The 26,437-nt window shown below is 42.0% G+C and overlaps 1 protein-coding gene across 1 annotated transcript in view; it reads right to left on the bottom strand.

Moving 5' to 3' along the window:
* Positions 1-500: 500 nt before the first annotated feature.
* The window catches only part of LOC135520180 (alkylglycerol monooxygenase-like), a 37,920-nt gene continuing 11,983 nt past the window's right edge, over positions 501-26,437 (bottom strand). Inside the window, exons 4-13 of the mRNA XM_064945542.1 lie at positions 26,250-26,353; positions 25,234-25,329; positions 23,800-23,866; positions 23,616-23,681; positions 23,454-23,533; positions 22,752-22,886; positions 21,780-21,896; positions 18,055-18,137; positions 17,664-17,766; positions 501-1,107 (exon numbers count right to left, since the gene is read on the bottom strand). Of these exons, the coding sequence (XP_064801614.1) occupies positions 1,027-1,107; positions 17,664-17,766; positions 18,055-18,137; positions 21,780-21,896; positions 22,752-22,886; positions 23,454-23,533; positions 23,616-23,681; positions 23,800-23,866; positions 25,234-25,329; positions 26,250-26,353 (932 nt within the window). The 3' untranslated portion in view covers positions 501-1,026. The remainder of the gene's footprint in view (positions 1,108-17,663; positions 17,767-18,054; positions 18,138-21,779; positions 21,897-22,751; positions 22,887-23,453; positions 23,534-23,615; positions 23,682-23,799; positions 23,867-25,233; positions 25,330-26,249; positions 26,354-26,437) is intronic.

The following is a 26,437-nucleotide window of genomic DNA, read 5'->3' as shown; positions in this document are numbered from 1 at the left end:
TTTTTTTATACAAGACCCTAAGCATGATGGGATGTTAATTGCTTAATTAACTCAGGAACCATACCTGTGTGGAAGTACCTGTTTTCAATATACTTTGAATCCCTTGTTTACTCAAGCGTTTCTATTATTTTGTCAGTTACCTGTATTAGGCAACACCAGGTACAGATCTTCCTCCTCCAATCCATACCTTAACTATTATTTGGGAAAATACAAAGCTGGCCCAAGATCAGAGTCTAGGGGCAACATTATCTATAAAATGAACGCAGTCTTAAGGCAACAATAGTGCCACCTGGTGCAGAATCCTGAAATGATTTTCCAGCCCATGGTAGTGAAGTAGAGAATGCTTCTATAGTGTTACTTATTTAGATACCCTAATACGAATTAATCACAGTTTTAATTATATAAAATACATGAATATCTAATACATCGTTTTTTTTTCTGAAACTTGTCTAATTTAGTCGAGCATGCTAAAGACCAGCTAAAATGATGAGTGAAACTGGTAACAGAAAACTGTTTAGTCAAAAATGGAACTGAAAAATATAGAGTCAAGAAGTATTACATTTCATGAAAAAAAGGATCCTAGGAAAAGTTACCCTGCAGTTTTAGGAGGTATTTGTTGTACAGGTAAAGGTGTAGGTGAAAAAAAAGTCATTCATAATATTCTCAATGGCTCACTAAACAGGAATGTATTACATTGATTGTCATTAATCAATCACTGAATAGCACCATATAACAGTACAATTTGAACAAAATCAGAAAAGCTACCTTCCATAAGAAACAGTAACACTAAGCATGGCCATAAATGTATAGTGCCTATGGTCATTCATACACACTATGCTTGTCCGATTAAAAACATTAACAAATATTATTATGAGGCAAGATATGCACATTATATATATTATTTGATTCATAGAAGCTTGTATGTTGGTTAATATGTGGGAAAGTGTGGCTACCTAAAGTCATGGCTAAAGTCCTTCAAACATTTGATGGGAGCCAGGTACAGTAAGCCAATGGGACCTGACAATCTCATGTTGTCTTCTTCTTGACTGCAATCAATTGGCTGAATGTCTGCAGGCCCCAGTACAGCAGGGAGATGGAGACAAAGGCCTACAGAAAGAGAGAGAGGGAGAGAGAGAGAGAGATAGGCGTTAGGCCAATGTGTTCTTTACTTTATTAGGTGTCTGTGAGTACTGACTGACTCATTTTACACCTACATCTTGTTGGGACTAGATGCTGTTCGTGAACACTTACCCCAAACAAACATTCATTTTTTAAACGTATGTTTCCAAAATACTCTGGATTGCTTCAAATTAGATTTGATTTGCTTCATTCTCTTACCCTCATTTTTGGTGTACCATTGCATGCATTCATTCATGTACACTGGACATGATGGTCAGACTGACAGATCTAGATACATAGGACAGTAAGGAAGGATCGATCGATATTATATCTGCCCCACAATTGATAAAGGAGAATAATAACACAGCATCATCTTTCACTTAATACATGATTGAAAGAAGACACAGAAGAACTGTGAGCCAGACATATTAGCACGGGACACATAAGGAACGGCAAAGGTTAAGGAGTAGGGCAAAATCATCTCCCATGATGCTCTCATCTTGGGGTCAAGAAGTCGAACGCCACGGGGGAATATGCCAGAACATTCTGCCAAAAGCTGTCCTGTGGCGCCTGTCCCTCCTCCCCCGACCCCCTTTTCCTCTGTGATCTGGCCCATAAACTGCATCCTACCTCGCAGAGCAAGCCAAACCAGGCCCCTGTCCATCACAGGCAACGGCCTGATGGGAAAAAAGCAGTGTTTCCTCTGGACGCCACAGCTGTTTTCCTCCGAGAGGGAGAGTGGGAGGGAGTGAGAGAGCACAACAGGGCCTGGAATGTCCCCCCGCTTTTCCGCCCCTCACTACCTGTCCTGGCAACAGGTTCCCCACTGAGGGAAGGAGAGGACGGAGGGAGGGAGGGAAGGAAGGAAGGAAGGAGGAGGGGGGATTGAAGAAAAGAGAAAAGGAGAGGGAGGCAACCTGGGCCTGAGACCAAAGCCTCAACGTCTAGGGCGGACATACCTTTTTACACTGCAGCACTTTACAGAGACATGACGTTGTGATGTGAGCTGTACCCATCCCAGAGATGGATTGGGATTGAAAGTGAAGCAAGGCCTCAGGAGTACCCCACAAATCACATAACAGGCCGAGCTGTCTGTTGGATCGACCGGGAGTACAGTATTGGTTCTACTCCCATCTCTCTGTTGGCCGTACTAAGCTACATTTTAATAGACTTCTCTGGGAAAATACTGCATGTGGGATAGATTACATGCGGAAGCGGGGGTTTGATCATCTGCAAATAAGCACTACGAACAGAGAACACTGGTTCAGCAAGTAGGAATCTCAACAAATCCACTCTCACTCACTTTGTTTTGATTTCAAGAGAGGGTAGTTCGTTAGAGCACCAATGAGTCAAACAAATGGGCTCAGAGCAGGACAAATAGAAATGCATGTGGTAGATCTTAATTTCTGAGTAGTTTCTGTTTTCTTGGGTCCAAATCAAGATATGTTTTTGACCAAGGAGGATACACTTCTACAGTAATGTCGAGACTGCATTGACTATTCGGCCATCATGTGATAAATAAAGTGATATATTGAATAGTCAAGAAAGCTGCCACCAGGTGAGAGGGTCGCCTTTCCTCTCATACCTTTGACTCCCAACCTCCCTACATCGGGATACCTGTGGCAGTCCTGGGCAGTAGGGGGTTAACATGGTGGCGCCCTGAGTTCTCCCATGCAGCTGCACTCATGATTGAAATGAAAACAGCGCAAAATGGATGCTGTCAGGAGTGTGATATATGACTTGTAATGGGATGTTTCCAGAGCTCCCCTCCCGTCCATATGGCTAGCCTGCCTGCCTACAGTACATATTATGAGAGAGAGGGAGGGAGAGAGAGAGAGATGCAATACTCAAGCATCTGCATAACAGGGCGAGGAGATTCTTAGACACAAACACATACTCCCTCATTCGCAGGCAGGGATACACACGAGTGCACACACACACGCATGTGTAGGTATGTATGCATGCATGCATGCAGTGCATTCAGAAGGTACTCAAACCCCTTGACCTTATTCTTAAATGTATTAAAACACATTTTTTCCCTCATCAATCTACACACAATACCCCACAATGACAAAGCATAAATGTATTAAATATAAAAAAGAGAAATACTTTATTTACATAAATATTCAGACCTTTTGCCTTGAGACTCGAAATTGAGCTCAGGTGCATCCTGTTTCCATTGATCATCCTTGAGAAGTTTCTACAACTTGATTTGAGTAAATTGATTGGCCATGATTTGGAAAGGCACACGCCTGTCTATATAAGGTCCCATTGTTGACAGTGCATGTCAGAGCAAAAACCAAGCCATGAGGTTGAAGGAATTGTCTGTAGAGCTCCGAGACAGGATTTTGTCAAGGCACAGATCTGGGGAAGAGTACCAAAACATTTCTGCTGCATTGAAGGTCCCCAAGAGCACAGTCTCCATCATGTTCAATTTGGTTTAAATAATGCAAAAACAAAGTGTTGGAGAAGAAAGTAAAAGTGCAATATGTGCCATGTAAGAAAGCTAACATTTAAGTTCCTTTCTCAGAACATGAGAACATTTGAAAGCTGGTGGTTCCTTTTAACATGAGTCTTCAATATTCCCAGTTAAGAAGACTTAGGTTGTAGTTATTATAGGAATTATAGGACTATTTATATCTATATTTATATTTATATCTATACCATTTGTATTTCATATACTATTTGACTATTGGATGTTCTTATATGCACTTTAGTATTGCCAGTGTAACAGTATAGCTTCCGTCCCTCTCCTCGCTCCTACCTGGGCTCGAACCAGGAACACAACGACAACAGCCAACCTCGAAGCAGCGTTACCCATGCAACCACTCCAAGTCTCAGAGAAAGTGACGTTTGAAACGCTATTAGCGCGCACCCCGCTAACTAGCTAGCCATTTCACATCGGTTACACAAGCCTAATATCATGAGTTGATAGGCTTGAAGTCATAAACAGCTGCTGGCAAACGCATGAACGTGCTGTTTGAATGAATGCTTACGAGCCTGCTGGTGCCTACCATCGCTCAGTCAGACTGCTCTATCAAATCATAGACTTAGTTATAACATGATAACACACGGAAATACGAGCTAGGGCATTAATATGGCCGAATCTGGAAACGATCATCTCGAAAACAAGACGTTTATTCTTTCAGTGAAATACGGAACCGCTCTGTTTTTTTATCTAACGGGTGGCACCCATAAGTCTAAATATTCCTGTTACATTGCACAACATTCTATGTTATGTCATAATTAGGTAAAATTCTGGCAAATTAGGCGGCCCAAACTGTTGCATATACACTGAATCTGTGTGCAATGAACGCAAGAGAAGTGACACAATTTCACCTGGTTAATATTAACTACTAACCTGATTTCCTTTAGCTAAATATGCAGGTTTAAACATATATACAGTGCCTTGCAAAAGTATTCGGCCCCCTTGAACTTTGCGACCTTTTGCCACATTTCAGGCTTCAAACATAAAGATATAAAACTGTATTTTTTTGTGAAGAATCAACAACAAGTGGGACACAATCATGAAGTGGAACGACATTTATTGGATATTTCAAACCTTTTTAACAAATCAAAAACTGAAAAATTGGGCGTGCAAAATTATTCAGCCCCTTTACTTTCAGTGCAGCAAACTCTCTCCAGAAGTTCAGTGAGGATCTCTGAATGATCCAATGTTGACCTAAATGACTAATGATGACAAATACAATCCACCTGTGTGTAATCAAGTCTCCGTATAAATGCACCTGCACTGTGATAGTCTCAGAGGTCCGTTAAAAGCGCAGAGAGCATCATGAAGAACAAGGAACACACCAGGCAGGTCCGAGATACTGTTGTGAAGAAGTTTAAAGCCGGATTTGGATACAAAAAGATTTCCCAAGCTTTAAACATCCCAAGGAGCACTGTGCACGCGATAATATTGAAATGGAAGGAGTATCAGACCACTGCAAATCTACCAAGACCTGGCCGTCCCTCTAAACTTTCAGCTCATACAAGGAGAAGACTGATCAGAGATGCAGCCAAGAGGCCCATGATCACTCTGGATGAACTGCAGAGATCTACAGCTGAGGTGGGAGATTCTGTCCATAGGACAACAATCAGTCGTATATTGCACAAATCTGGCCTTTTTGGAAGAGTGGCAAGAAGAAAGCCATTTCTTAAAGATATCCATAAAAAGTGTCGTTTAAAGTTTGCCACAAGCCACCTGGGAGACACACCAAACACGTGGAAGAAGGTGCTCTGGTCAGATGAAAACAAAATTGAATTTTTTGGCAACAATGCAAAACGTTATGTTTGGCGTAAAAGCAACACAGCTCATCACCCTGAACACACCATCCCCACTGTCAAACATGGTGGTGGCAGCATCATGGTTTGGGCCTGCTTTTCTTCAGCAGGGACAGGGAAGATGATTAAAATTGATGGGAAGATGGATGGAGCCAAATACAGGACCATTCTGGAAGAAAACCTGATGGAGTCTGCAAAAGACCTGAGACTGGGATGGAGATTTGTCTTCCAACAAGACAATGATCCAAAACATAAAGCAAAATCTACAATGGAATGGTTAAAAAATAAACATATCCAGGTGTTAGAATGGCCAAGTCAAAGTCCAGACCTGAATCCAATCGAGAATCTGTGGAAAGAACTGAAAAGTGCTGTTCACAAATGCTCTCCATCCAACCTCACTGAGCTCGAGCTGTTTTGCAAGGAGGAATGGGAAAAAATTTCAGTCTCTCGATGTGCAAAACTGATAGAGACATACCCCAAGCGACTTACAGCTGTAATCGCAGCAAAAGGTGGCGCTACAAAGTATTAACTTAAGGGGGCTGAATAATTTTGCACGCCCAGTTTTTGATTTGTTAAAAAAGTTTGAAATATCCAATAAGTGTCGTTCCACTTCATGATTGTGTCCCACTTGTTGTTGATTCTTCACAAAAATACAGTTTTATATCTTTATGTTTGAAGCCTGAAATGTGGCAAAAGGTCGCAAAGTTCAAGGGGGCCGAATACTTTCGCAAGGCACTGTACTTCTGTGTATTGATTTTAAGAAAGGCATTGATGTTTATGGTTAGGTACACATTGGAGCAATGATTCCGCATCGATTATATGCAACGCAGGACACGCTAGATAAACTAGTAATATCATCAACCATGTGTTGTTAACTAGTGATTATGATTGATTGATTGTTTTTTATAAGATAAGTTTTATGCTAGCGAGCAACTTACCTTGGCTTACTGCATTCACGTAACAGGCAGGCTCCTCGTGGAGTGCAATGTAATCAGGTGGTTAGAGCATTGGACTAGTTAACTGTAAGGTTGCAAGATTGAATCCCCCGAGCTGACAAGGTAAAAATCTGTCGTTCTGCCCCTGAACGAGGCAGTTAACACACCGTTCCTAGGCCTGTTATTGAAAGTAAGAATGTGTTATTAACTGACTTGCCTAGTTAAATAAAGATTAAATAAAGGTGTAAAAAAGAATAATAATAATTTAAAAATCGGCCAAATCGGTGTCCAAAAATACAGATTTCCGATTGTTATGAAAACTTGAAATCGGCCCTAATTAATCGGCCATTCCGATTGATCGGTCGACCTCTAGTCTGGAGGAAACCTGGTACCATCCCTACAGTGAAGGATGGGGTGGCAGCATCATGCTTTGGTGATGTTTTCCAGTGGCAGGGACTGGGAAACTAGTCAGGATCGAGGGAAAGATGAACGGAACAAAGTACAGAGAGATCCATGATGAAGTCCTGAGTGCTCTGGAGCAGGTTCTCAGACTGGTGCGAAGGTTCACCTTCCAACAGGACAACGGCCCTAAGCACACAGCCAAGACAATGCAGGAGAGGCTGCGGGACAAATCTCGGAATGTCCTTGAGTGGCCAAGCAAGAGCCCTGGCTTGAACCGGATCGAACATCTCTGGAGAGACCTGAAAAAAGCTGTGCAGCGACGCTCCCCATCCAACCTGACAGAACTTGCGAGATCCTGCAGAGAAGAATGGGAGAAACTCCCCACATCAAAATCAGATCAAATCAAATTGTATTAGTCACATGCACCGAATACAACAGGTGTCACAGCATAATAACCTTACAGCATAATGCTTACTAAAAGTAACAAGTAATTAAAGAACTGCTGTAAAATGACAATAGCGAGACTATATACAGGGGGGTACCGGTACAGAGTCAATATGCGGGGGCACCGGTTAGTTGAGGTAATATGTACATGTAGGTAGAGTTATTAAAGTTACTATGCATAGATGATAACAACAGAGAGTAGCAGTGGTGTAAAGGGGGAGGGGGGGGGGAGTGCAAATAGTCTGGGTAACCAATACTGTACAGGTGTGCCAAACTTGTAGCATCATACCAAAGAAGACTCAAGGCTGTAATCGCTGTCAAAGGTGCTTCAAGAAAGTATTTAGTAAATGGTCTGAATAGTTATGTAAACGCGATGTTTCAGTTTACATTTTTTATTAAATTTGCTAAAATGTAAAAAAAACGTTTTTTGCTTTGTCATTACGGGGTATTGTGTGTAGATTGATGAGGGGGGGGAACAATTTAGTCTATTTTAGAATAGGACTGTAACTTAACAAAATGTGGAAAAACTCAAGGGGTCTGAATACATTCCCGAATGTACTGTACATGCACTCAAATACACACACATGCTCGAAGGTAGGCACATGGACATATATGTAGCAAACACACACATGCTCCTCTCCTGCTGGGTCTAGTTCCTCCCTCTTCACTATAAGCAGACACACTTGACTCCTGTCTTTGAACCCAGTCAACAGAGAGATGCTGACCAGGTTAATGTCTCTCCAGAGAGGCTACTCTGTCTGGTGCTTAACAACTGTACAAGAGCCATGGGAAACACTCTCCAACACACGCATACAGAAACACAGATAAACGGGGGGACACACACAAATGCACGTATGCACGCATGCGCAGACACCCACGTAACACACATATAGCTTGTGCAGTAGTAATGTAGCAAAATAGTCATGATTAAGTCACAAATGGACTCCTTCAGTGTCTCAGTCTACTCTTTCCACTCTTATCAGCACTATTTTCTCCAAGGATGTCAGAGGACAGATCCAAGGTCACTACAAACCTATTTGGTCCATGAGGCCTTTCCCCTTTCTACTGTTCTGGGGTCAGCGAAAGTGAAGGTTAATTCACCATCCCGACCTCCTGGCTGTGTGTCTACACACTATTACACTGTCATTACTGCAAAAGCCATAGGCTTGGCACATTCTAAAGCCTCAGCAATGGAGGTTTAGGGTCATGTCTCAAATGGCACCCTGTTTCCTTTATAGTGCACTACTTTTAAGCATAAGGCCATAGGGCTCTGGTCAAAAGTAGTGCACTTTATAGGGAATAGGATGCCATTTGGGATACACATTGTACGCCTCAGCCATGAAAGTCTCGATCTTACTAATACCCATAATGCTCTGGGTGGCTCCAGCGTTGAGGCGGCCCACTCCGGAGAGCGCAGGCGGAAAGTTGGCAGCCGCGGCGCGACGGGAGCGGGTCCAGAAACAAGGGATGAAAAAACAAAGGAGCGAGAAAGAGAGAGAGGGAAAGAGGGGGAGACTTCTGCCTTGCAAAATCAAGCCCGGTGTGCTTTGATGGAGCAATCAGGCCAAGGCAAAGCCCTAGAACTAGAGTCTCAGCGGACGTTCTGTAAATCAGTTCAATGGGATTCCACAGAGAAGGGCGAAGATGGATGGAACCCCAGGGGCTTGTAAGAGAGAGAGAAACAATCCTTCCCTCCCTCCTTCCCTTCTTTCGCTCCACCTCCACCTCTGTCTTCTCCTCCCTCTCATCCTCTACTCTGTCAGCGTATTGTACTGTAGGAACCTGGAGCATGATCACATTCAAACATCCTGGCTAGTGGCTAGTATTTGCCGGGGACTTTAATGCATGGAAACTTAAATCCATTTTACCTCATTTCTACCAGCATGTTAAATGTGCAACCAGAGGAAAAATAACTCTAGACCACCTTTACTCCACACACAGAGATGCGTACATACAAAGCTCTCCCCCGCCCTCCATTTGGCAAATCTGATTCCTCCTGATTCCTGCTGACAAGCAAAAAATAAAGCAGGAATCACCAGTGACTCGGTCAATAAAGAAGAGGTCAGATGAGGCAGATGTTAAGCTACAGGACTGTTTTACCAGCACACACTGGCATATGTTCCGGGATTCTAGAATGCTAGAGGCATCATTACAGAACCTGGTTCGATTCCAGGTTGGCCGGGGTAGGCCATCATTGTAAATAAGAATTTGTTCTTAACTGACTAGTTAAATAAAGGTTACAATTCTTCCGGTGGCATTGAGGAGTATACCACATCAGTCACTGGCTTCATCAATAAAATCGATGACGTCATCTCCACAGTGACCGTACGTACATACCCCAACCAGAAGCCATGGATTACAGCAACATCCCCACTGAGCTATAGGGAAGAGCTTCCGCTTTCAAGGAGCGGAACTCTAACCCGGATGCTTATAAGAAATCCTGCTATGCCCTCAGACGAACCTAAAAAAACGCAAAGCATCAATACAGGACTAAGATTGAATCGTACTACACCGGCTCCGATGCTCGTCGGATGTGGTAGGGCTTGCAAACTATTACAGACTACAAAGGGAAGCACAGCCGTGAGCTGCCCAGTGACACGAGCCTACCAGACAAGCTAAATTACTGTTCCGGGACGACTGTGTGATCATGCTCTCCGTAGCCGATGTGAGTAAGACCTTTAAACAGGCCAACATTCACAAGGCCACAGGGCCAGACGGATTACCAGGATGTGCACTCCGGGCATGCGCTGACCAACTGGCAAGTGTCTTCACTGACATTTTCAGTGGTAAGGGTAGGTAACAACACATTTGTCATGCTGACCCTCAACACGGGGGCCCCTCAGGGGTGCATGCCAGTCCATTCCTGTACTGAATGTTCACACATGACTGCATAGCCAGGCAGGACTCCAACACCATCATTAGGTTTGCCGATGACACAACAGTGGTAGGCCTGATCACTGTATCATGACGTGCCCTAAGAGGAGGATCATAGCCCCCGCCCCGCCCCTCTCTCTGTCTCTCCACAGTTTTATGACTTTACGACAGGTCATAAATACCTGTTAGAAACTGCCATGCAGTGTTGAGAGAGTCTACCAGAACAAAGAGACTTGGACAAAGTCCTAAATCCCCAAAATGGGAAAATTGAACAATATTTCCACTTTTGAGAATGTGGAAATGGTCCATGGACACTTAAGGGACAGTTATGACGAGTGCGTTTCATTTGGTGATTTCATGAAGGACAGGAAACACAAAAAATGGTATCTCTTAAAGTGTACATTTCCCATTTCTAAAATATTGTGAAACGTATGTGATTAAACATGAAACTATTTGTGTGTAATGAAATATTAACCTTCTAAATGAGAGTATGGATTTTCATATAAAGATGAACTAGTCAGTGGCCACACCCCCATGAGTCCAGACATCACATTAGGCATCATAGAACCACCCCTTCTTCGACAGAGGATAAAACCCACTCCTGAAGAAATTCACATCAGACTAGAAAACATGCAGCTGACACAACATGTTTAAATAGTTGGCACTACAACTCTGCCAAAGGACAAGAACATACCACGTGGAGCATTGGCTACACGGTTGGAAATGGTTAAACTCTGAGACTATCGATCACTACAGAATACGAGAAAATGTTAGACGTATAAGTACTAGTCTGGAGCTAGAAGTTACGTAAGTCTAGAACAAGAATACCGACAACAGCCGAAGCGTCTATTCCATGATAACATTTCTGAATGATACTCTGAAGTATCCATCCTAACCACTTACAACCCTGAAAGACATTGTGACTTCTGGGAAAGTTAACCAGAGACTCTGATGAACCCTACAGGACGATTGAGGATTCCAACAGAGAAGACAACAACAACATATGGGCGTAAATATATATAAACATTGCAATTATTCTCGGATGTGCGGACGTTCACGTGCAAAGGATTAGCATTTCAATGAATATAATTATTCCCGCTCTCTCAGTCCCCACCCCTTTCCTTTGACTACCAAGCCGTCATACCGGTTTAGCCCACTAGGGACTTTTGTGTCATTGTTAGTAACCAATATCTACTGTTTGTTTGTGATGTATTTCCGTGATTATTTAGTTAGTAAATAAATAGTTAAGACAATTTGTATATTGCTGATTCATTATGGAAACTAGGGTTTGTGCAGATAACCAAGAATTTTACGAAGTTCAGATGAGACTGATAAAAGGTAAAGAATAATTCATGACTGATTGATGACTGAAATGTAAGAGATTTTTTTAGATCTCTAAGAGTTAATTCGGAAGACGGAACTCCTTAAATAAACTTCTCCGTGGTGCCCCAGGTTATTAATGAGTTAATTGTTGCATGATTTAATTAAATCACGTAATCAATTAAATGTCAGGTATCAATTTGATAAAATAGCATGTCATCACATTAATGATAATCACAGACACAACAACCGACAACGATGAGACAGCCTATAGGGAGGAGGTCAGAGACCTGGCCGTGTTGTGCCATGATAACAACCTCTCCCTCAACGTGATCAAGACAAAGGAGATGATTGTGGACTACAGGAAAAGGAGGACCGAGCAAGTCCCCATTCTCATCAATGGGACTGTAATGGAGCAGGTTGCTTGGTGTCCATATCACCAACAATCTAGCATGGTCCTAACACACCAAGACAGTCGTGAAGAGGGAATGACAAAGCCTATTCCCCCTCAGGAGACTGAACTTATTTGGCATGGGTCCTCAGAAAGTTCTACAGCTGCACCATTGAGAGCATCTTGACTGGTTGCATTACTGTCTGGTATGGCAACTGCTCGGCCTCTGACTGCAAGGCACTACAGAAGGTAGTGCGTATGGCCCAGTACATCACTGGGGCCAAGATTCCTGCCATCCAGGACCTCTATACCAGGCAGTGTCAGAGCAAGGCCCTAATATGGTCAAAGACTCCAGCCACCCTAGTCATAGACTGTTCTCTCTGTTACCGCATGGCAAGCGGTACCTGAATGCCAAGTCGAGGTCCAAAAGGCTTCTTATAAACAGCTTCTACCCCCAAGCCATAAGACTCCTGAACAGCGAATCAAATGGCTACGCAGACTATTTCTTACTTATTTATTTTCTACCTTACACTTATTTTTCTTAAAACGGCATTGTTGGTTAAGAACTTGTAAGTAAACATTTCACTGTAACGTCTACACCTGTTGTATTCGGCTCATGTGACAAATAACATTTGATTTGATTTAGTACTGGGGTTGGAATAGCATGACAGATTAGCGTAGGGGTTTATGGTCCTCCTTTACTCCTCGTCATCCTACTTTTCCTCATCTACCTCCTCATGAGTAAATGACAAAACATCTGTGACGAATTCCCAAGAACAACATAAGGAGAAAGTTACAGATGCACAAATATACCCACCCAGAAATGCTAACCTCCCCTGTTATTGTAATGGTGAGAGGTTAGCATGTCTTGGGAGTGTGATATAAAATGCTAACCTCCCCTGTTATTGTAATGGTGAGAGGTTAGCATGTCTTGGGAGTGTGATATAAAATGCTAACCTCCTCCGTTATTGTAATGGAGAGAGGTTGGCATGTCTTCGGGGTATGATATCTGTGCATATCTGACATTCTCAATTCCAAAGTGCTGGAGTACAGAGTCAAAATAATTTTAAAAAATGTCACTGTCCCAATATTTTTGGAGCTCACTGTTATGCTCAATGTTATTACATTGGTTAGATTAGAAAGTGAGTATGTGTGTTTGTGGGTGTGGTGTGTGTGTGTGTGTTTCTGTTCATTTTTGGGAGGGATAAGCTCCCCTGCAACAAAGATTGCCTTGCATTATACGATTCACTGTGAGCAAGGATCTCTACACTTAGAGAAAAAGGTTCCAAAAGTGTCTTTGGCTGTCACCCACAGGAGAACCCTTTTAATTTCCAGGTAGAGCTATTTTGGGTTCCATGTAAAACCCTCTGGGGAAAGGGTTCTACCTGGAACCAAATAGGATTCAACCTGCAACCAAAAAGGGTTCTTTAAAGGGTTCTCCTATGGGGACAGCCAAAGAAACCTTTTAGGTTCGAAACAGCACCTTTTTTTCTATCCCCTGTGTCTGTCTGTATCTATGGCTTCAGTTTATTATATTGTGACTAATACATACAGAACTTGTTTTGAGAGCGTTGTTGTTGCGGCATGGAATTTGGACCAGTGAGACAACAGCTGGATTTCAAGGAGAAATGGCGTATGAGTCTGTAAGTACATAAGTACATAAGTGTTTCCTTGGACTGTAAAATTTGACATCTAGTCATGTTGTATATTATTGGTAATGGTTTTGTATTTCATTGATGAATCATTTACGATTAAGGGTCAATTAATTATTTAAACTCCTAAGACAACCATTATGGTGTGCTTTGGTTTTTGAGGATATCAAGTCATTATTCATAAAGTGTCTTAGAGAAAGAGTGCTGATCTAGGATCAGTTTTGCCTTTAGCTCATAATTAATAATATTATATGGACGGGGCGCCTGATCCTTAGATCAGCACTCTTACTCAGAAATGGCTTTCAGGAATTACCACAAAAAACAAGCAATCTATTTAGATTTCCATGGCCTTACCTGGCATGAGCCTTGCCAACACATATAAACCATTTCATACTGTTGAGTGACGTGAACCCCAGCACATTGACGGATACTATTTCACACAGCCAGTAGTTTGGGCTGTTTACTTGGAGAAAACACTATTAGCCCACACTTCTTTCAAATCCCTTCATATTTGCCAAAGAGGAGATTTGTTTTCCATCCCTGGGAGCATTCAGATGATGTCATTCTCTCAGACTTTCCATAGCCCCAAATGATCCCTTAACCTCAGGCGTTTCAGTGTGTTTCTGCTACCAGGCATTCTCTCTCAAAGGGCTCTAACGCTAACCTCTCACACCTGAAAATGAGCTAGTGGAAACAGATCTCTCAGATAATAGTGGATTTTCACTGATTGCTGTCTTATCTTTTCATTCAGGGTTGGGGTGTCAACAATGGGTGGAACTATGGGTTTATGGGATATGTTGTTTTTGTAGATGGGTCAGGTGTTGGGCTAGATAAGAGCTGCCATAAGCTGAGGTGAGCTTTGGTGTTCACGTGAACTTGATAATATTGTTCTGACTCAATGGAGAAAAAAATCCCCCCCTCAAAAATATTGAGAAAATCTAAATAAGTGTTACACAAAATAGAGGAGGAGATCAAATATGATGAATGAATAAGTTATGACGATTTCTGGCATACTTGTGGATTCAGTTATATACTGTTATATGAGCCCTGCTCACAGCGAAAAGTGCCAACTGCAAACAGACCCTCATTGGCAAAGTAGGCTGCTCGTGATACTGAATCCGACTACAGACAACAACCTTTTTCTCATTGATAGTGCAGTGAGTGACTCATCATTCTCACAGCAGGGCTGAAAAGAGCCAATCAGAGGTTCCTTCTCCAATGCACCGGTCCACGGGGGGACAGGTGTATTTTTATTAGCTCTCTTAAATTGCTATGACTTCACTAGTCAGGGGGTTAACCTGTTGGGAGAGTAGCTCCTTAATGACTGTGAGTCCAACCTGGCTCGACAGCACATTCCCTTACACCTTCAGGCCTTCAGGCAGACAGAACATGAGCCTAAAAAACATATGTTACATCATTACAGGCCAGTCCTCCCAAGTCTCAATGCCCAGCCCCTAATCATAACCACACACGGATACATGTACGCACAAACACACACACATGCGGTGTACATCACCGGGCATACACACGCACATACACACACACGCAAGCTTGCAGGCACACGCATACACACACACATACATATAAACACACATATATATATTCTCTCTCACACACACACATTTATATACACACACAAACACAAACAGTAAATAAAAATATAAATACAGTTGAAGTCGGAAGTTGACATACACCTAAGCGAAATACATTTAAACTCAGTTTTCACAATTCCTGACATTTAATCCTAGTACAAATGCCCTGCCTTAGGTCAGTTAGGATCACCACTTTATTTTAAGAATGTGAAATGTCAGGATAAGAGTAGAGAGAATGATTTATTTCAGCTTTTATTATAAAGGCTAAAGAAGGCCTGTTTTATTGCTTCTTTTCTTCAGAACAACAGTTTTCAGCTGTGCTAACATAATTGCAAAAGGGTTTTCTAATGATCAATTAAGCCTTTTAAAATGATAAACTTGGATTAGCTAGCAATGTGCCATTGGAACACAGAAGTGATGGTTGCTGACAATGGGCCTCTGTACACCTATGCAGATATTCCATAAAAAAATCTGCCGTTTCCAGCCACAATAGTCATTTACAACATTAACAATGTCTAAACTGTATTTCTGATCAATTTGATGTTATTTTAATTGACACATTTCTTTTGCTTTTCTTTCAAAAACAAGGACATTTCTAAGTGACCCCAAACTTTTGAACGGTAGTGTATACACACACACACACACACACACACACACACACACACACACACACACACACACACACACACACACACACACACACACACACACACACACACACACACACACACACATATATATTCTCTCTCACACAGACACACACACACACTTTACGCCCGCCCACACACCACCATTCTACCTAATACAGCCTGGCTCCATGTGTGCCACTCAGACAGTGGGTGTGGGTGGGGAAGGGAGGGTGAGAGGTACCCCAGCCTTGGTTTACAGGTCAAGCCTGCAGCTTTACAAGGGAAATCTCCAGAGCCACTATAAATACCACAGTGAGCTTTAAGGGTGCTGTATATCACGCCAGTGGGCTTTAAGTACTTCAACTCAACCTATTTTTTTGTAGTTCTTTTTTTAATAGTGGAATCGAATGAGTGATCACTTTCAGTCCCCAGCGTTAATTGATCGGCGCGACTTCAAAACGCCTCTCGCCAGCAACTGAGTTGGCCGTTCACCTCACACGTCAGGACAATATATCATTACTGTACCTCGGTTTCTTTGCTGCCTCACTTGTAGTAATGGGGGACGAGGTACAAAGTCAGGAAACGTTTCATGAAAATTGTCATGATTTTCAATGGGCACCACTTGCATAAGCAACATTTATTACGCTCCAACTGAAATACTGAGACATTGAATAGGACCTAATGACTCATTCGCAGAAAGAGTACATAAAACAAAGATGTCATGGAGAAAGTACTGCCATGTAGCATGTAGTGAATAAGTCACAATGAAAACGTTTTTCAACTTTTTTTATTTGTTTTTTATCATCTTGAAAAAATATGGGTCTGGGGAAAAAACTCCAGTCTCCTTTTTGAACACCTGAGTGTGCAGATGTGGTGTCACGCAATAAAAGTAGCGATTCAGCCACAGTGCTCACGTGCGAATCTCATCAGCCAGCTTTGGTTAGCGGCAGACTAGACTAATTGGTTCCAGAAGTGTTGCAGTTCGCACTGCCTGGGATGGTAGGGAACAAAAGGGAGTGAGAGTGAGAGAGGGTGTGAGAGTGTGTCCACAAAGAGAGAAAAACTCCCATATCTACTGGGTGAAATTCCACAGTGCCAGAGAGAGAGAGAGAGAGGGCAACCAGTGAAGAACACGCACCATTGTAAATACAACACATATCTATGCTTATTTATTTTATCTTGTGTCCTTTACCATTTGCACATTGTATAAACACTGTATATATATATATAATATGACATTTGTAATGTCTTTATTTTTTTGTTTATTTCAATATATTATATACCTTCTTGCTTTGTGTTAATTGAATTGAGTGGCCAGTAATGAAACTTTGTAAAATTTTTATTGTTTATTTCATATATATTATATACCTTACTTGGTCAGCCATCTAGAACTCCACCGCAAGTGTCATACATCGCAGGTAAATGTGGGGCCAGTGACGGTTCACACACACACGTAGTCTCTCTCTCTCTCACACACACACACACACGCACAAACACAATGAGGCACACTGGACACATACAGGGACACACACTACTGTATTGGCCTACTGTTACACCTAAACACAGTGCAGCTTCATCCACAGAGCTTGGCTGGCTACAGGAAGGGCCAATGCTCTAACTAGGCCTAATGGCCCCTAAAGACTGGCTGTCGACTCCGCTCATCATCAAAGTGGCAACTCCCCCCACACACCACGCCCCACGCATCCCTCCATCGCCTGGAGGGCATTCTGCTAGTTGCACTACTTTCTGACACTCTTTGACATGGTCGGCGTTAAAAACAACATTCTTATTGATTGGTTAATAGGGTTGTATTACACTAATTGTTACCTCTGAAAGTATGTTTCGGTCTCCTTGTCACGTACAGTATGTCTGTATTTTCTAGTAAAATGTTTGGGACAATGAAATGGTGTGGATAAATGCCTACTTATACGAGGGCATAAATGTTAGATTAGCACATCGTATCATTCTTCAAAAGGGGTTTCTAAAAATGGTTTGTAGTAGCAGCATGGTCAGTCTCCTACCTCAATGGGCACAAACAGTGGTGCTGGTGCAGTCATGTAGCCATACCGCAGCAGCATCATCATCAGAACACAGCGCAGCAACTCCAACATGGGTGCCGTTGGCCTGCATAGGGAAAGAACGTAACAACCGCCAATAAGGAACTGGTTGAAGTGGCATTTCAACTCATTTGATTCAAGTCAATTCAGTCATGGTATTGAAATCCAATAGATATGAGAGAATCTATTGATCAGTCATTATTGAAGTGTTTTCCATGTCAATTTTCTAAATTGTTAGACTTAAATTGGGTTGGCCCACATAACCTTGAAGTGAACCAATCTGTGTGTGCAAATTCTAAGCTATTTACAGTGATGGATAACAGTACAGTAACAGTGATATGTGACAGTACAGTACCGTTGGTCAATGATGAAGCCAATGGAGGTCAGACTGAGTAGAATGTAGCCAGTCATCATCAGAACAGTCAGCTGGGATAGCATCTATAACATAAACACACAAATAATGCTTATCATGAGAAAAAGTTATGGGAAAAAAATATAATCAACATCAAGTACAGATGTAGGATCTTAATTTGAAAACCCTGTGGCTGGAGAACTTTCATGCAATGCGGGATATATAAAACTTAAAAGTGTATTTCAGGTTTAAAAAGGCTTCTGATGTTTGTCTTTCCTTGTTGAAATTTCAGACTTGATTTTCCCTTACAAAAAAATATATCAACCCCTACAAAAATGTCCATAAATTATAATCAACAATAATAATTCACGTTTCCTCTTGCTGTAGGATTCTTTTTCTGTTGAAGCAAACCGGATCAAATTAAGATCCTGTACCTGTATGGTGAATTATGGGCACGGGAGATTTGACTACGAGTGAAGTCATGAACCATGTCCCTTTTAATAGCCAAAACTACACATCTATACACAGTAAGCATTTATATTACATCTAGGTCCTCTACACAATGTAGTGTAGAGTCTTGCCAGTAACTGTGACTCACACAATTAAAGCAGCCCCAGCACCTCTCTGATTCAGAAGGGTTGGGTGGAATGCGGAAGACACGTTTCGGTTGAAGTCATTAAAGTTGTGTAACTGGCTAGGTATCCCCTTTCCCTTTCTCACACTCAATATAATAGGGATATTACCTCTGACTATGTCTGTTGAGGTCCGCTAAGGGACTTGACCAGAGTGGAAGACGTTGCGGTACATAGCTCTCAGTACCGCTACACATCAAGCCAAAGCAAACACTATGAAGAACACTAGTCCTATACTGTACAACAGTGACATTGACCTTGGTGAGCTGCTTGCGTTTTGTTCGCACACAACCCCAACCTGTGGATGGATACATCAGTGGCGAAAATGCATGGCCTTAAGTTCCTAACCTAAAAGACAGCTGTAAGACTAGCTTCTCCTAAGGGACTCGATTGGTCTGCCAGAGCAGGGGTTGGATCTTCAACACTCCACCCAGAGGCCCTGACATGCAAACCTCACTGGTCTCCTTCCATGCAGTACATACACAACAGTGTACATCCCCTGCAGGCCATATATGGCATCAACATATCAACAGGAAGCAATAAAGTAGTATTTCTTAATGTTTATATGGTACAGGCCCTATAATCGTTATACCCCATATTCCCCTAACCCACACGTGGGAAAGTATAGGCGGGGCGCTACTGTATGTATTCAATTGGGGCAAATAAGAGGTTATGAATCAACTATACTAAAACGTTTCCATTACATGGATTCCAATAGACACACAGTAAACTTAACTATCACTAGAGTCAGTAACGCTTAAGGCGAGGTCTAAATTGGCAGTAATACAGTAACTACACAGTTATTGTAAGCTAATTACCAATCTATTCAGCATTGTATTATTTGGTCATTGTATTTTATTCATTTATTACATTTTATTAGGTTATTATGCTGTCTTGTACCCACTGGTACTGTTACCCAGGAGACAAAGCAGGTCAGTGAGGTTACATGATCTTTACTTTGGCTATCTCTACCCTGGGGGAATGGACCCTAGACACAACTTAAATGATTGGATTTTCATGCCGGCTCAGTGCGCACATTTTTGATTTTGTCCCATATCATATTTCAACGATAACACTGAATGAAAATAAATGAAATTCACCATCTGTTGGTGCTTCAGTGACTCCAGCACTGGACTGATAATGTTATTCTTTCTATATCCCCAGAGACCCGGAGATTAACTCTTATTATTATGGTTATCATCACTACCATTATTATTTTCAGGACAAGAGATTGGTTGGATTCTGAGTTGAGGAATTAGCGTTTCGACTTGGTCAATTTTACCTGTCTGTTCTCATCGTACAATTACCCAACCTGAAATAAACTTGTAGCGACACGAGGGCTGTGCATCTTGTAGCGACACGAGGGCTGTGCATCTTGTAGCGACACGAGGGCAGTGCATCTTGTAGCGACACGACGGCCGTGCATCTTGTAGCGACACGAGGGCCGTGCATCTTGTAGCGACACGAGGGCCGTGCATCTTGTAGCGCCACCAGGGCCGTGCATCTTGTAGCGACACGAGGGCCGTGCATCTTGTAGCGCCACCAGGGCCGTGCATCTTGTAGCGACACGAGGGCCGTGCATCTTGTAGCGACACGAGGGCCGTGCATCTTGTAGCGACACGAGGGCCGTGCATCTTGTAGCGCCACCAGGGCCGTGCATCTTTTAGCGACACGAGGGCCGTGCATCTTGTAGCGCCACCAGGGCCGTGCATCTTGTAGCGACACAAGGGCCGTGCATCTTGTAGCGCCACCAGGGCCATGCATCTTGTAGCAACACGAGGGCCGTGCATCTTGTAGCGACACGAGGTATGTGCATCTTGTAGCGACACGAGGGCCGTGCATCTTGTAGCGACACGAGGGCCGTGCATCTTGTAGCGACACGAGGGCCGTGCATCTTGTAGCGACACGAGGGCCGTGCATCTTGTAGCGACACGAGGGCCGTGCATCTTGTAGCGACACGAGGGCCGTGCATCTTGTAGCGACACGAGGTATGTGCATCTTGTAGCGACATGAGGGCTGTGCATCTATACCCATGGTGTAATTAAAGGCTAAGTTCATTTGTTTGAAATGTTTTAATATCTTTGAATTAACACTAAGACCATAAATTGTGCTACACTGCATCATCAATAGTCACGGTAAATACGTTCCTAGTGCCTAGTGAACAGGGAGGTATACATACATACATGGACATGAGTTATTGTCAGGCCAAGGTCCTAACTTTGTTATTTTCCCTGGAAATTCTGATTACAGCATCCTAAAGGCTATTTAGGTTGGGAAATGGTTGGGAAATGGTTGACTTGGCAATTAAGGCGTTTGTGTTCACTGTTAGACCACCAGCTGCTATGCTGCTGTTTCATGCGCTGGTGGCCAATAAGAGGAGGGAACTCTTTGATTGTGGGCCTATGTGGAGGGAGGACCACAACTAAGGGAACACCATGGAGGTAGGAATCACATGAAAACAGGCCATTTTGTCTCAGTTTGAAGGGCTGGGTGGGACAGAACATTTTGGCTAACCAAAACTATGCCTGGGGAAAAAAGCAGTCCAAAGATAACTACTGAGGAACCTGACTCGAATTCTTTTGAGGGGGGGGAGTTTTGGCTCTGAGAGTGGAAAATAATAGACAAAGGTTATTTTAAAGAGGACTGACAGTGAGTCATTCTGAATTGATGGTAGCCGAGTCACTATGTTTCTGGGTAAATACTGTAGAAAAACAACCCAATGAAGAATGTCATAAGCTAAAATAAACTGAATGTTTGTGACTTCGTTCCTTTGAAGAAAATGAAAATGACATGATTTAAAATGGCTAAAATAAGATAGAGCCCATGTGTTTTCAATCCCAGTTGATCATCTATGACTGGTAACTTGGGGCGGCAGCGTAGCCTTGTGGTTAGAGTGTTGGACTAGAAACCGAAAGGTTGCAAGATCCAATCCCCGAGCTGACAAGGTACAAATCTGTCATTCTGCCCCTGAACAAGGCAGTTAACCCACTGTTCCTAGGCCGTCATTGTAAAATAAGAATTTGTTCTTAACTGACTTGCCTAGTTAAATAAAGGTAAAACACATTTCAAAAAACTCTTGGGATTGACAATACATACCAGCCTTGACTCAAACAGATCCTGGTAAACACCCAACAACATTAGACCATGTATGCAGACATAGACTTTCAGAGCCAGAGGCCAACTGGGATTGAATGGCAGCTCTTCTCCAGTAACCTATCAATGACATAATAAAAAAATATTAAAACAGCAATTTAATACAGCTACACAAAAAGATGAGACAATATAACATGATTCCTGAATGCTGTGATTTTTTTAAATGTCTTATCTATACGCAGATAACACTACAGAACATCTATACTGTATGTACTTTAAAACTTTAAAACACCAAATTGTAGAGAACTACATGTTGAATTGGTACAGGTTTCTTGCAGGGGTTTTCCAGGGGTCTTGGAGTGAGTTTCCTTCACTTCACTACACTTGTAGGTGTTCCAGCCCACAGCTCTGCTTAGCGTCAAAAGCCAACACATTCGACCCTGACTCTCTCTCTCTCACTCTCTCTCTCTCTCTCCCCCCTTAGAAAATATCAACGCACTCGTCTAGGCCTACAATGGCAAGCCTTTCAAGATATTTCAGGCAAATTCCAGCACCCTCCACATGTTTAGAATCACCATGCAAGAGTTTAGGGGCCAATTTAATCATAAAGTCGATGGGTGGAGTTTTTCTTAAGTGTGAAGGGCCTAAATATGTGCCACCATCAGCGCTATTTCAAAGCCAACCGCTGGGGCTCCTGATTGGCACTATAGTAACACACACACACACACACACACACACACCCTTTTCTCTTCTTTACGTCATAGTGATAGGTAATGAAGTATGAAAGTGTCAAATGTGTCCCTTTTGGGAATGCAGATACACCAAAAATGCTAGAACACTGTCTTCAACTCCCTCTTCACACTCTCTTTCACTCCATGATTCCACACGTCTTACACACCCTCTCTCACTATCGGTCTCTCGTTTTCTCTCTCCCTCTAATGACAAAACATGACTTCATTTTGAACGTGGCAGTACCTCGGGCACCTCTGCGTGATCCCCCAGCCTTGGTTTGCCAGGTTTCCAACTGGGTCCTTTCCAGAGGACGCCCAATTTATTGAAGATTTTCTTGTATCTGTTGAACCTCCTCCACAAGTATTTATAGTAATGGAACTAAAGGGAAAATATATAAAAGATATACCATCACATTACAGTCACATTATATAAGATAAGCAATTTTACTATAAAAGCCCTGATATTACTACATATTCATGGTTGTCAATGCTAATCTGTGCGTTAATTAATACTGTGTGGAGAATGTCCCTCCATTTGGGAGGCATTGCTCATGCGGTAGGTTGCCAGCGGTAAGGGTAGTGAAAATAATCAAACACAACTTCTAGTATTTCATTTTATTGGATTCTTTCACCTCTGCTGGGAGGTTTGTTTAAAGTTGCGCAATAATGTTATGGTTACAGCATGGCTGTTCCAGTGGTAACATTTACTTGTATATACTGATTGAGAGTAACTGCTCTACAAATGGTTTGATTCCACTGATGTAATACAGGGACAATCAGACAGTTTGCATGCAGCGTCAGCTCAGTCTAAACACTATGACAATTTGCTCTTTGATAGCTTGTATATGCATTTTATAGTCTAGTAGTTGATATCTTACAGTGTGCAAAATAAAACACAGCAAATAAGAAAATGATCTTGTATTTTGTATTTTCACTTGGGACTAACCTGAATATGGAAGATCTCAAATGTGTTTATTTTGTGTACAAGACCATAGACAACTTTATTTCCCTCTGGAGCAAAGGTCCCTGATCAATCAAAATAAGAGAATGTAGTTATAATGACAATGCCATATTACAACAAGCAATCACCCTGTGAACCTTTACTTACCGAATAGTCTGTCCCATATTATCAGAGCTCCCCCGTAATTCTTATCAATGCAATATTCATTTCGCCCTGCCAATGAAATGCAACACATCATTTTTCTTTTTCGCCAATACTGCACTAATCAGCTCACGTCAAGTATGGTAAGAATGTGTGTGTTTGAGAGAGAAGAAGAGGCTTTCTTTCTTACCGTGGTGAACTCTGTGGTGACTGGGGGTGTTTAGGACCCACTCCAGAGGTCCCAAATCTCTGATCACCTGAAAGACAGAGAATGTACATACATTAAACAAAAAATAATACTAAAATGTATAGTCTAGCTGCCACAATTTGGGCTGATTTCCCGGACATAGATTAAACCTTGTCCTGGATTAAAAAACAATTTTAATAGAGGTTTCTCGCAAATGCATGTTTTAACTGATAGCAATTTGGTTAACATACAGTAGCAACTAAATGTATCTGGCTAGAACCCTTTTTTATAAGACTAAAGCATTTTCTTATTTGATGAGTTCGGTCTAATGACAGAAATCATGAGGTGGCCAAATTCCCAGATGGAGAGAACAATATTTATAAAATGGAAGTAAAAGCAACACTAGGATGGAGAGCGGTGCCAAGACCAAAAAGCAGTTGACACTGTTGATAATGCTCTTACATACACTTGAACACACACATATGCATACAGGCATGCTTGTAGCTACTAGCTAATATGAACGCACACACTTCCTTCCAGACAAACAAACGAATGCATGCACAAGCATTCCAAAACAATATCTCCGTCACTCACAATCAAACACATATGGCTGTTCAATCACTCTATTAAGCAGACAGACACACACACACACACACCACTCACACACAGAAAATCATTACAGATCATGCCATAAGGCACATATTTCAGAAGAATCTGATTTTTCTTTGGGTGCAACTTTGACAGACATTTTGATGTTAAAGTCTACCCCTGATCGTACAGTCAGTCTGGGAAATGATGTTTAAATGATTCATTATTTCCATGTAATGAGTGTTCTGGCAACAGCCAGAGTTTCATCTTGAATGAAAACGTTTTTTTGCAGCTTCAACTTTTTCATTCCCAGATCAGGTCTGGGAATCGTGTGCCAATAAATTATTCAACATCAAAAAAGTCTATAAAGAAATCATAAATTATACCCCTCAGAAAATGGTGATTATATGACTGTTTTCACTAATAGTGTACTAAAAGATGGAAGTGATTCCAACTCCATTCATTCCGATAACGATTGGGGATTGTAAAAATGATACTACCAATCACTTTAAAGGAGAACGACTGGTCTTGCTTCTGTTTGGAGTATTTCATAAAATCTCATTATTTTTTAATTAAACACAGGTTTGACTTGAGCTCAGCAGTTAGCAGCAGTTAGTATAGGGACTAGAGTGCGAGAACTTTCAGTCAAAGTAGCTTTATCTCTGAATTATTTTACAGTTTACGCTATCACAGTAATTGGGAAATATGCATAATGAATCTTGTAGAATATTGACTACATGAATAATCATCATTAAATAGCATTCACTAGGCATGTAAATAAGCAAACGGGCCGAAATGAGGAGAGATAATGGTAACCTGAGACTGGGTGGTAGTGTGGGCTGCATCTACCTCAGTGTGGATCCAGAACTGGTACAGCAGGTTGAATTGGATGTGTACAGCAAACACAGAGGGTGGTACTGCCAACGCCATGGGGAGATAGAACACCTGAGGACAGACACAATGAATATTGTTAAAAGGATGCAAAAAGATGATCATTGTGGATAGTCAGACTAATATAATAGTTCCATTTAATCGTTTAGATGCTTTGCAAGAAAAACAATTTCCCTAATAATCCTGTTTACATGGACACATCCGAAATCACCAATCAAAATAAACATTCTACCACAGCGACAATGTTATTTTTGAGAAGCCTATTTGATTCTGACTTCGGACATATAAAGTTTGTATGTGAAACTACTTCAAAGATGCATACTTTCAGTTGTTCTGAATACACTTCACTCGCTCTAAAGAGGGAGGCACGCTTGGCTGGTGCTAGCACATGCGCATATCAAATACACCACTAGAACTACGATTAAGGTGTTTACATGTCCTAATAATTCAAAAGATTGCGTATACTTATTACCGTACGCCGATTAAGGCAAGCAGAGTCATGTCAAACTCAGCCTACTGCCATAATCAGTTAATCAGTTAAATATCAAATTATTAGTGTACATGTAAACGTACTCAATGACTATGGATAAAGAACAGTATACCATACTTTGTGCATAACACAGCATTCATTGTGGTGAAGGAGCAAATGTTGGACTTATCTGCATTTCTAATGCGGCAGGCAGCCCAGCGTTTAGAGCGCTGGGCCAGTAACCGAAAGGTCGCTGGTTCGAATACCCGAGTCGTCACGGTGAAATATCGGTCGATGTGTCCTTGAGCAAGGCACTTAACCCTAATTTTCACTATGGCTGACCCTGTAAAACAACACATTTCACTGCATCTATCCGGTGTGTGACAATAAAACCTGATTTTCTTTATCAAATTTTGCCATCCCCAGCATCACACAAATGTATGTTGTTCACAATACAATAGAATAAAATAGCATATTTGTTCCAGTGGTTAAGTAGGGCTCTTACCCATGATGAGAACTGCTGTGTGAGGGATTGTCTGAGGGCTGTGGAAAGGTTGTAGTACTCTGAGCTGTGGTGGACCTGGTGGGCAGCCCACAGGAAGTTCAACTCTGTCGTGGGAACACATGCGCGCACACACACGCACACGCACACACACACAGAGTTAGCAACAGATAGACAGGGAGTCACATACT

Source organism: Oncorhynchus masou, chromosome 29, assembly GCF_036934945.1.
Source record: "Oncorhynchus masou masou isolate Uvic2021 chromosome 29, UVic_Omas_1.1, whole genome shotgun sequence".
Lineage (NCBI taxonomy): Eukaryota > Metazoa > Chordata > Actinopteri > Salmoniformes > Salmonidae > Oncorhynchus > Oncorhynchus masou.
The sequence above is the reverse complement of the archived record's forward strand: the minus strand, read 5'-3'. Positions and strand labels throughout refer to the sequence as shown.